The following is a 12,267-nucleotide window of genomic DNA, read 5'->3' on the forward strand; positions in this document are numbered from 1 at the left end:
AAAAAAACCCCTGTAAAATTATACACAAGTTAGTTGTGCCCCTCCTCATGCTCCTGGCAAACCGCCAATGCAGATCTGCATGGGGGAAAGTTTGGGCACCCTTTACACAGACTGAACAGAGTAGAGTAGATTCATATTCTAGGTCCAGTTCTGCCTCCATAGATGTGTATCTGCAGGCAGAATTGGGCCTTCCGTTCTACTTTTAAACAAAGGTGAACAAGGCAATCAAAGCTTGACCCAAGATCTGGTTTAGCTATGCGTTCAGGACAATCTGTGGCCTCACTTCCTGCCACAAAAACCTTACAGTGCATATCCCTCTCTGAATTTTCCTGTCCATAAGTGTATAGAGTCAGGTCTAATAGCTTGGCTTATGCTGTAGCTCACAGAGCCAAGCCAGAACTCTTGTTTGGTTCTAGCTTGGCTCTGCCTTCAAAACTTCCTGGCTTGTACAGTTTTATTTTTATGAAGACAAAAGGCCCAATAAAATGCACAACATGGAGAGTTCATAATCCTGCTTTGTACACGTTTCACTACATTTGTTTATTTGGGTTTTATTTTTAAATCAAAGAAATAAAAATACATAGTCAACATAAGCTCTCAGGACATTGCAGGTGACCAAGACCCAATGTTAACTACTTCCAGTCTTTGATTTCCCTGATCAGAATAAAACAATGGATTTGAATAGCATATAGAGCTAGTTTTTAAAAGAAGTTTTCATGGGAAACTTGAAGCCATTCAAAGAATAAATGTAAGCATCCATACCTATACTGCACAAGCATACACATACTGGCATGCACATGCACAAGAGGGTGAGAATTTGACCCTGTTGTGCAGAGAACCATTACAAGCTATGTATGCCACTTCTTTCCCATTGATGCCCTAGGCCTGGCGCTAAACGTGTTTGAAGGCTTTGTTTGAGCCTCTTCACTGGGCTTGGGGTGAATTTCACTGCCATGTACACACACACACACACACACACACACACACACACACACACACACACACACACACACACACACACACACACACACTTTTATTCTGTGATTCTGCTTGGAAATGTAAGCAATTAGTATCTTTTTACACCCAAAGGGGGACCATTAAGAAAAATAACAGCCCAAATTCTTTCTTCCACTATATGGGGTATAATGAGGACATATGGAGTGAAAGTCAGTACAGAATTTGGCTCATCTTTTCCCCCCCTCATGTCCACGGGTGGTGGGGTTTTTTTTGTTTTTTTTTGGTAAGTATTATTATTTGTTGTTTGTATTATGGTAGTGGGCAGAGCCTCATTGTTTTGGGCATTGTGCAACCATTCAATTAAAGACAGAATATAGTCCCTGCCCCAAAGAGCGTAGAGTCTAAACATTGGTATTGTAGCTGCTGAATGAGCAGGCAAGACAAAGTCATGATATTCGGCCACATGTTTGTTCCACCCTGTAAAATATGATTTGCTGCTAAACAATTATTACACCTTCATATAAGATAATGAACTTTCTTTTCTTTTCTGTCACAATCTCCCTGCACCTCACTTTTTAAAATTTAAATGTCAGACGAGCAGTTTTTCAGTCAGCAGAAACCATAGGGTCTGATTTCATGATGCTTTTCCACTTCTGAAAATGCTTTGCTCCAACCATTTAAAAAAAAAAAAAAAAAAGAAGAAGGTCAGCTGTTGCAAATGGATGGGGTTGGGAGAGTTGGAAGATCCTCCACCAGTGTAAACTGGCATAGCTCCATTGCACCCCTACAGCATTAACGGTTTTATACCAGTTAAGTATCTAGCCCTGGAAGAGTAACCTGCCAAGCTGACTGAACCTGAGATGGGAGTTACTCTAGCTTAGCACTACATTCAAATTTTAATATTTTTTAGAAAAGATGGCTGTGGGCTTGGGTAGAAATAGGGCATAAAGGCCTTTCCGCTCCCTGGAGAATCAGAAAGAGATGGATAGAATGGAAAGACTCATTCAACTTAAGTCTCTTTTCAGCTGTTCTCCCCTCCCTCCTCATTAAGGCTTCTCAGGGCAGGCAAAAGTCTAATGAGTTGAGAGAAAAAAAAAAAAAGGCATCAGTTCCTGAATTAACTTTGCCTAGAATCACTCTGCTAGGTGTAGAAGGCTATTTCATGATCATCAACATACAAAGGTTTGTGGAATATTTCTGACCAACGGAGTCAGTGCAGGATGTCCATAAACTCAGTTAATCCAGCCAGGTCGAGATTGTCTCCATCCCTGCGAAAACAGACTTCACTTTAATGATGGCCAGAAATTCCCTTAGGTGTATAAACCTACTATTTTAAAATAAACACAAGTTTCAGCCTCATCTCTTAAGCACCTAATCCTGACTGCATTATTAAGGCTTCATTCACTCCCTCCCCTCCAATTTTTTTTTTAACCTGACCTTTTATTTGCCCCTATTGTAATTCATAAGGTCCGTGGAGTTCTGCCATATTTGAATCCAATTCAAAACACTTTCTATTAATCAACGAGCAGTGGAAAAGATAAGATGAATCCCAGATGTCCCTTGATGGCGATAGGTAGATCAGATTACATGGGACAAAAGAGGGTCAGCCTTTTAAAAGTTTACTTAGTGGGTGAAATGTAAAAGATCATATCTAGGCTGTTATAAGGTGGAAGCAGTTGTGGAGTCTTTAAAACAGTTTACAGTGTAGATACTTGTATATTTTCAGAGGCCAAGAGAGATTTACTGTAGATTGAGCTTTTCCTTTGCGCAAAAAATGGCAAACAACTGGACTATTCTGCGTAGCATCTGACATAACAGTTTATTGAATCAGTTCCATGGAATATGTGCTCTAGTTTGACTCCACAGGCTTATTTAAAAAAGGTCCTCCTGCACTCAGAGTTTGTCCGAGTAAAGACTGAGTAAGCACCTGAGAGTATGTCTACATGGCCTGCAGCAGTGAGCCTCCCAGCCCAGGCTGACACACATGAGCTAGCAGGGCTCACACCAGTAGTCTAAAAACAGCTACGTAGACAGTGCTTTGAAGTTGCAGCTCCGGCTGGAGCAGGGGCTCTGAAAGCTAGGAAGGAGGCTTCTCCACACCTACCTGTTAGCCCAAGTCAATCAACCCGGGCTGGGAGGCTTGTTGCCTGCTGCAGGTTCTATAGACATACCCAGAGATGCAAGCAGTGGGAGAAGAATCAGCTGCAATAGGGGAGATTTGCTATAAATGTAGGACTCACATTACAGAGTTCTCACTACTGCTTAGCTCACTACTATTTTTTCCTCTGTACTATTCTAATTATTTTTCACAGTTTCTTTGGCATTACACAACCAGGGCCGGCTCCAGGCACCAGCTAAAGAAGCAGGTGCTTGGGGCGGCCAATACCAAGGGGTGGCACTCCGGCCGCTATTGGGGCGGCACGTCCGGGTCTTCGGCGGCAATTTGGCGGTGAGTCCCCCAGTCCCTCTCGGAACGAAGGACCTGCCACTGAATTGCCGCTGAAGAGTGGAGTGGCGCGATGGCGCTGCCGCAGTTTTTTGTTTTTTTTCCCGCTTGGGGTGGCAGAAAACCTGGAGCTGGCCCTGTACACAACCTTACATTTCTTTAAGCCTTCCATAAAAAAATCTTTAAAAAGAGAGAAAAATTCATTGCTTGATGTCATCCAAAGAAAGAAAGAACCACCACAGTGAGAGGAATTTTTTAAAAATAAGATCAGGTCGCACCTACATTCTCTTTTGTTTGTTAAAAGCAAACTATCTAGAGGCTTTACCCCACATTCTGTTCCCATTGACATTAACAGCAAAATGCCCTGTGATTTAGTGGAGCCTTCACTGGGCCCTAATGCCTTGTCTATACTGGTTGGGGTTTTTTTTGCGCTAGTGTAGCTACCCTGATTCCAGTGCAAATTCCTAGAGCCTGAATCTCCATTGTCCTGCCCCTTCTGTTGACTTTCATGGGACTTACGCACATGTTTAAATGCTTTGCTGAACTGGAGCCTATACAACAAACTTTCAGTGAGAACCACTGCAGAACTGCATCACCTAAAGAAGAAGATAGCAACGTAGAATAAATAAATACCTACAAATAAATGAGGTACTGTCAACTGGAGCTTCTATTCTGTACCAAATTCCAAGCTCTGTGTCACCACACAGTGACAGCACAACTAAGATAACCAGCCAAATAATGACCAAAGTCAGTCATCACTTACCTCTGTGCAATTGCATAAACCCACTAGGATTACATGGGTCTTATGCCAAGGTAGGATTTTGCTCTGAGAAGGCAAAGCTACTGTCCCATATTTTTAGTTATCTTCAGAATAAGTACACTTTCACTGCCTATCCCAAGTATATCCCTCGATGAACCCATTGAACTGGATACTATCAAAGCAGTTTCCAAGGAGGTTTGTTATCAGAGCTCGTTTGTTTTGTTTCTAATTGTAATGTTCATCTTTCAAAATCCAAAATGCAATGAACATTTTTGCTTTGTTTCTTTTCTAACTGAAATTTTTGTTTCATTTCTGTTTTCAAAATGCAAACCAAAACATAATGCTCAGTTCAAAATGAAAACTTTGTTTCAAAATTTTTTTGTTGAATAATCTAAAATGTTACAGAAACTTAACAGGTTCCATGAAACAGTTTGAATTGGATGAAACAGTTTTTCAAAAAACAAAAAATTTCAGTAGAAACATTTTGACTAGTGATATTAGTTATGTAGCTGGGATAGTACTGTATTTTGCACGAAGCATTTGGGGTTTATCTATATAGAGACTTAGTGCATGGCAAGCTGGGGTGTAACTCTATGCTCTTATGCTGTCTACACTGCATTAAAAACCTACGGCAATAAGTCTCATAGCCCAGGTCTACAGACTCGGGCTTGCACTACAGCACTAGGAACAGCAGTTTAGACATCTGGGCTCAGGCTGTGCAGCCAGAAGCGGGGGAAACTTCAGATCCCATGCTCCAGCCCGAGCCACAGCATTGACACAACTGTTTTTAGCATCATAGCGCGAGTCCAAGTCTGTAGACCCAGGCTCTGAGACTCACTGCAGTGGGTTTTAAAATTCAGTGTAGACATACCTTAAGTATCCATGTGGACCATGCTGCCATGTGCTAAAAGTTCCATAGTTCACTTTGATCTACTGCTGTTTCAGAGGGACAAGAACAGGTTATCAAAGGTGTTTCTAAATAAGGATAAAAAAAATTTCAGGGGGGCAGTACTTTGTTTGTAGACTTCTATTTGTTTCATTCCCAGTGCTGCTTATTTGTACACAGTGGTAATTCAACAGCTTTCCAAACAAACATGAATCACTTCTGTTATCAAGTGAGATCAGGACATGAGTGTGTACTTTACAGATGTACAGTAACTCTGTAAACAGCACTACTGATACCACACAAAAGTCATCACTAACTCAACAGCACATACATTGGGAGGCTTTGTCTTTCTGCTAGCAGAAGCACCTGAGGAACAAGTTGATTAAGAATTCCCAAATTATCATGACCCTGAGTTCATATATGAAGACTGCTTTTCAAAGTCTAAGGAGAGTTTTCTTTCCAATGATACGTAGCACAGCACAACATTCAACTTCTTATACCCAATGAGGAGCTTGTGGCTGACTATTTGAGGTCAAACCCAAAAAGTCATGAATAAAAATTCAAAAAAATAAATTAATGAAGATCTCGAGAAAATTACATATCCAATTCTCTGACACAACCTTTAATTCCTAACCCTCTAAGAAGAGTTTGCCTCTACCTATTACGAAAATACTCACAACTGTAGTTATGGTATAAACGTAGGTAGCATGCTGTCAAACTGAACTGCTCCGGGGTGTGTGTTTGTTTCAGGGGTTGGGATGGTGGGAATTTGGTGACACTTTTCTCATACTTTACTGCACATTTAATTACTCTATTTCAGTAAAGAATCACTGATTTGATACAGATCAAATCACCTATAGTAGACTCTCTCATTTGTTATTTCATGTTAGGTGAAGACCAGTGGATTGCAACCTGAATTTGCTTTGGGCTCTTGCTGAGTAGCACAGCTGTGTTGAGAAACAATCTTCTCTCCAGCTGCAGAGTGATCTTCAATATGCCACTCTGGACACTTTGTGGTCTGAAGGGTGTATGATAGAATAATATACTACACAGGTGCGTACACAGAAAATGGAAATACAAGGGCTTGAAATGAAAGACTGAACAGAAAAACTGAAAACGAATCCTATTAAATTATCCAGATCAATTCTAGTCTGATCAGAATCCTAAAATGCCACTTGTGTAGAGGGGACAGAGAAGAACACCTGCAGTGGTCCCCCTAGTCTGCCCTGCCAATCTTCTTGCTATATTTATTTAGGACAAAGCCTACCTTAAAAAAACAACGGTTGTGCACGATCACAGTTATTTTGCTAGATGACAGGGAGACACGAATTCAGACCTTAAAGCATCTATCCTTACAATAACATAGTTAATGGCACTTGTTCACTAACATAAAGAACTAAGTCTTAGGCAGTTACTATGAAAATAACTTCTGAAAATGTACATGTCCAGAGGAAAAACGCAAACCAAACACCTTCCACAATAAGGGACATAGCCATAATAAGTGGTCTGAGTGCGGGAGAACTGTCATTTAAAACATAATTCAGTTCCTACTCAGGAAGTTTAAGTAAAGTTGGTGTTAATAAAGAGATTCGAGTTAGCTTATGGTTGCCTTCTTCACATGAGCAAATTTGCACATGTTGGCAGCCTAGGCAAGTGGCTTATAGAATCATCCAAGTGAAGGAAAATGCCTACATTTGTAATAAAGCCCCAACCTAGGTGGTTTTGTTACAAAAGATTTTATTGATATGCCAGCCACAGGAAGGTAGAAAAACTAAACTGTGCTAAACACCTGAACAGATCTAACATTCCCTCCGGCAAGGACAGTGCTGCCCACAGGTACAAGCCAGTACAACCCGTCCGAGAACATTTCACATCCCTTACAGGTTTGATATTTTGAAGTGTAACTATGTAACAACATTGCCCCTTTTAAAAACTGGACAGTGGTGTTGATGATTGTTTACACAAAAGGAGCACATAGTGGTAAGAAGCAGGAATGGAGGAAGTTTGTATGGGAGTCAGAAGGTGGTGTAGTCAAATAAATAGACTCAGATTCCAAGGCCAGAAGGGACCACAGTGATTATCTAGTGTGATGTCCTGCATAACACTGGCCACAGAACTTCCCCAAAATAATTCCTTTAAAAAAATCCAATCTTGATTTAAAAATTGTTAGTGATGGTGACTCCACAACATGTTCCAATGGTTAATTACTCTCACTGTTAAAAATGTACGTGTTGTGATGTAGCCAAGTAGAGAAGGTAGGCTTTAGGGGGAAGTGGTTATGGGCAACGCTCACAAAGTTTGGTTTGAACTAACATCCATAGGTTCAATCTTGGGTCTGTATAATTGATCTAAAAGGTATTACAAATATAGGCATTCTTGAGAGATTTCTGGCACGTTCTTGTTTTCATTTGAGGAAAACACCACAAGAGCCTTATTTGTGGTGTTCAATATCTGGGAACGATTCTTCAGTGTGTTGTAACATACTGGCGTGCTCATGGGAAGTACCAATCCAACAGGATGGAATGTCAAATCTGCTCAGGTGCTTATCACTGTTTCTGTCTAGAGCCAAGAAGCAGTATGTCAAAATGAAAAGTATTCGTGACAAATCTGAACATTTTCAACTGTGCAAAAATGTTTGAATTTTGGGGACAGTGGATGTTTGGATCAGACAGAGAAAGCAGTGGACAGTGGGGTGAGAGGTTGGTGAGGGAGAGGCGGACAGAAAGGGAGAACAGGGGGTTGAATGATGACCTGAACATGATAAATAGGAGAGAATCTGGTAGCTGAGAAACAGACTGAAGGAAAGAAAAGGCACAACTCATCAGCTGGAAAAAAAATCCATCTATAATCTGCCCACAATGCAGCATTGCAGAAGAATCCAACTCCAGAAATTGCACCCAGAGTGAGTGTCACTTTTTAAAATGTTTGTTTATTTTTCATACCATAAGATGTGTAGTTATCAAACAAAACATGTTTTTATTGCATTCAGAATAATTTTCTAAAAAAACCCAACTGGGTTCCCAACCCCCACCAGAATTTCTACAATGGTTGGAACCATATTTGGAATTAATATTAGTATTTATAGAAAAATGTTTCCTAAAATAATTAAGAACCCAAATCATCATCAGATTCTTTCATTCTTACTTTCAATATTTACACATGTGGCTTCATATTCATAATATTTCCAGTTTCTGATAGACATAAGGCAGTAACTGGTAAGCAAGCCAAATCAGATGTGTTCCTTTACAGGACTGCTCAAAAGCTTTCTAGACAACAGTATCAACCTCTCTCACAGCCCCCAGCTGTGGTTGGGGCTCTCAGAAGAATAATACAGGTCACTGAAGAAACAGATGCACCTCTCTCTCCTCTTTCCTTTCCTCTCCCTTTTCCCGTTCTACATTTTTCCCCGTAATCTAATTTCAGGATGAATTAAAAACAGCTGTGGCAAAAATCCCACAAATGATAATGTCTGTGAAAACGTGTTCATTGCCAAACTCCAAGAAGTACACTTCCAGTTCTCTAATTTCATCTCCCCCAAATAAAGAGTTTGCTTTTAGCATTTATAACTGCCTTTCTCCGGGAGAGGACAGTCATATAAACAAAGGCACGTGAGCTCTGAGAGATAACTACACTCTGCAGCAAATAAAAAGACTGGCTAATTTTATGTCCCGTTATACCACTAGTGCAGAAGTTATCCATGCTAACATAGTGGTAATCGAAGCTTGTGCATACATTGATCCCTGCAAGAATCAGAAAGGAATTTTTCCATGTGTTAAATAATGAAGAAGTGGCTAGATTCATTATGGATTTTGAAAGCCCTTGCTAGAGGCAGAATGTTCATCCAGGATGGTGCCTTCTCTGTTTTCCAGGTTTTTATGGAGCAAAGTTTCAAAGCTGGATACTTGACATTTTTGAGCAAAAATGCACATGCAACTGTGTGTCCACATTCCTGTACCTGGATACATAAGTAAGTTATATGAGTAACTAGCCATTTGCAGGACCAGTTATTGGATTTGCATGTATACTCATGATAATTGAGCATGCAAATACAGAGGGTATAGTTCAAAAGAAACATATGACTCTTTTACTATTCTGAAAGACATTAGGGATATCCTACTACCAGAGCTACATAGGGAATACATCCCAACTTGTTAAAATGATTCAAAATGGTGAAAAGGTAAATAGAAAACACTTAATTGTATCCACTCTACAGACATGTAATTGCATGAGGTCATCGGGCTTTTTCTTTAAATACGTGACTATCTGGAAACTGTTTCTTGTTAATCAAGTATGCTGAGCATTCCAGTCAGATGCTAGGACCATCCAGATGGCCAAAAGCAAGCACAGTGGAGGTCTGAGTACACTAAGGTCTGAATCTAGAAGGTCTAATTAGGTTTATTTCTAAAACCTATTTATTGACAATAAGTGAACAATGGAGGAAAATTCAGCATTGCACCTTCTTCAGAATAAGTTCATGTTAGAGTCAATCCAGGCCCTACTGAAATCAAAAGGAAAACTCTCACTGACTTCAGTAGGGCCTGGATTTCACACCAGGAGTTTAACTTTTCGTTAATTGGTGTTGGATAATCAAGAGAATTTTACATTACTAACGTGATCAGAAGTTTGGAGCCAATATTATTAAGTATTAGGTAAGTAAAGATACTTATTCTAGGCAAAACTACAGGAGCTTTTATTCTGAAGAGAAACCATCCAGGTCCACAGGCCCAAAACTGAACCTAACCTAAAAATAACATTTACAAAAAAAATCCCGTGTCTTGGAAAATCAGCTCAGCAACTCCAAAACCAGGGTTATAATCTACATGAAATCACAGCTTCTCAGAAGGGTGATCCAGCAACAGCAAACCCATGCAGAGCAGGATCCTAGTACATTTCGCTTCCCTCAATGCTTACAGGAGCCAGCCAGGCAGGCAGGAGGGCTGACATGATGTGCATGCTCTTGAAAACCAAACTAAAGCCAGTGGGTCTAATTTTAGGCCTATCAGCCTCGACAGCGTCTCTTCCTTTTGTTCCATGTCATATTCCATGGAGCTACAGCTATGTGGCTTGACTGACACAAATTAACCTTCCTGCTCTCTTCAGTGTCCTGGTGTACTGTAAGTGCCTCACAGTTGGAAAACAGCCCATGAAGCAGCAGGCAGGCTTATTTACTGACTACTCAAGTTGTTGTCAGTTAGTGCAGCACACGTCTAGACTGAAGCAAGATTTCAGTGACCCAAGGAAAACCCCCGGAGTCGCACAATTTTTGACCGAAGCAGAAGTGAAAGAAAAAGGGACAATAATTATCTCTGCATGGGGATGCTAGAGCTGTGCAGAAATGACCAATTCTTTGTGAATTGTGTTCTGTGAAAAACATGAGCCAAATCCAGAGGAATTTACTCAGTTTTTTACCCTGCTGTTTCTCAGACATAGCTCCCATTGAGAGGCCTCTGCATCTGACCCTGTGAGGTGTGAAAATTTTACTGAATGCATGACTGGCTTTAATTTCCATTTTTATCAATGAAATTCATGCTGACCCAGGTAATTTTGGAATTTTTACAATTTTTAGCGTAATACAAGACTTTCCACATTATAGTCTTTGCTTCTGTTTTCACCAGTGTAAATAGCTTATTGTTCTGCTGAGAGAAGTTGGAGATGCTTATTTTCTTGTATTGAAAACTGCATTTCACTACCAGTTATAACTGAAAACCTTTAGAATGGCAGACAATGGCAAAATATTATAGGTGAATGCAATGGATCATCGCAAAACACCCTAATAAAATGTTCAAAGGGATTTCAACCCTGGGGAGGAACAGAAGAATGAGAGAGAGAGACACACACACACACACATATTTCTCTTCAGTCACCAACTTCCTCCCATTCTCTGTGGAAGTCAGTCCTTTAGGGCTCAGTCCTGCAGCCAGACAAATCTCCTATTGAAGTCAGTAAGAGTTTTACCAAAGTAAGGACTAGAAGAGGACCAGGCCATTTCTGCCACCAAACTAACTTGACATGAACAGTGAATCCACTTCTCCATGCTTCATGGGCTCAGTCCAGTTTATAAAGGAAATAAATAATCATGGCTGGAACGATGCTAGTATCATGGTTCTACCACGCCTGCTCCATACCCTCCAAATTAGCTCTAGAAATGGTGAGGTACATAACAGTATTCCCATGGCACCAGCATTATTTAAATAATTACATTATTAGTACTACCATCCAATTTTTATTATTTACTTATTTTACATAATTATATTAATCACAAATAAATGTTATTAGTATTACAATCATAAGTAAGGTTCACTTACCACATTGCTGCATGTTCTGTATCTAATGTTTCGCCCTTCACAGCTCCTGCATCCAAAAAGAAAAATACCCCCACACATTAATAACTTAATATCACAATATTTAGTGTTTACTGTATATTGCAACTTTTCATCCATAGATCTCAAAGCACTTTTTACAAAAGAGAGTAAGGATCATTATGCCTATTGTACAGATGGAGAAATGGAGGCATAACTCTGTTTCTTGAATGCAATTGCATATTTGTATAGATACTCCTAGCATTAGTTTCTTTTCTCCATTCCTTCCCTAAAATACTCTCTCCTGATGTGGAGCGGGTTTCCTGAAGAAGTGCATCAACTATGTAATCAGAGTAAAGAAATGCAGCATCAGAAACTGAGCTGGAAGCCTATACCTGAATTTCATCAGTAATTTTTCACACCTCCCAAGAACGCATAAGTGACCTTGCAGCAGTGTGTATCTGGCTGCATAACTATACTTCGCATCCACTTCGGCCCAAATCCTAACACTGACACACAGCACTGGCAGCCAGACTGCATGAGGGGGTATTCCTCATGGGCTAGGAGAAAAGGAATCCTTTCACTAAGCCACAGAGCAGCAGTGGAGCCGTATAACCTCCTCAGTGCTTGCCTCACATCTTACCTGGGAGGGCAAGAGGATAACTGTGTAAAAGCAGATCTCCCAGCCCCACTTCACTCCCAAATCTGTGCTGCAAAGCCACTGAGCAGCTGGGCCCTATGGAGCTTAGGGACTCCGCACCCCTTATGTGGACTTCGCTAAATCTTTTTTTTCCCTCCCACACAGCAGAACCACATCAGCAGGGCCTTCTAAAGGACATTTTGAAACAAAAAATAATTTAAAACCAACAGAGTTATGTTTTATTTAAGAAAATGTTGAAACAAAACATTTTGATTTTGG

General features: G+C 40.3%; 1 protein-coding gene across 2 annotated transcripts in view; it reads right to left on the reverse strand.

Annotated features, from left to right (window-relative positions):
- Positions 1-12,267, reverse strand: part of ADAMTSL1 (ADAMTS like 1) — a 688,426-nt gene that overhangs the window by 205,248 nt on the left and 470,911 nt on the right. For both annotated transcript variants that reach the window (XM_065406494.1, XM_065406493.1), the window contains one exon: positions 11,355-11,400. In XM_065406494.1, the coding sequence (XP_065262566.1) occupies positions 11,355-11,400 (46 nt within the window). The remainder of the gene's footprint in view (positions 1-11,354; positions 11,401-12,267) is intronic.

The sequence above is a fragment of the Emys orbicularis genome, chromosome 6 (assembly GCF_028017835.1).
Source record: "Emys orbicularis isolate rEmyOrb1 chromosome 6, rEmyOrb1.hap1, whole genome shotgun sequence".
Classification (NCBI taxonomy): Eukaryota; Metazoa; Chordata; order Testudines; family Emydidae; genus Emys; species Emys orbicularis.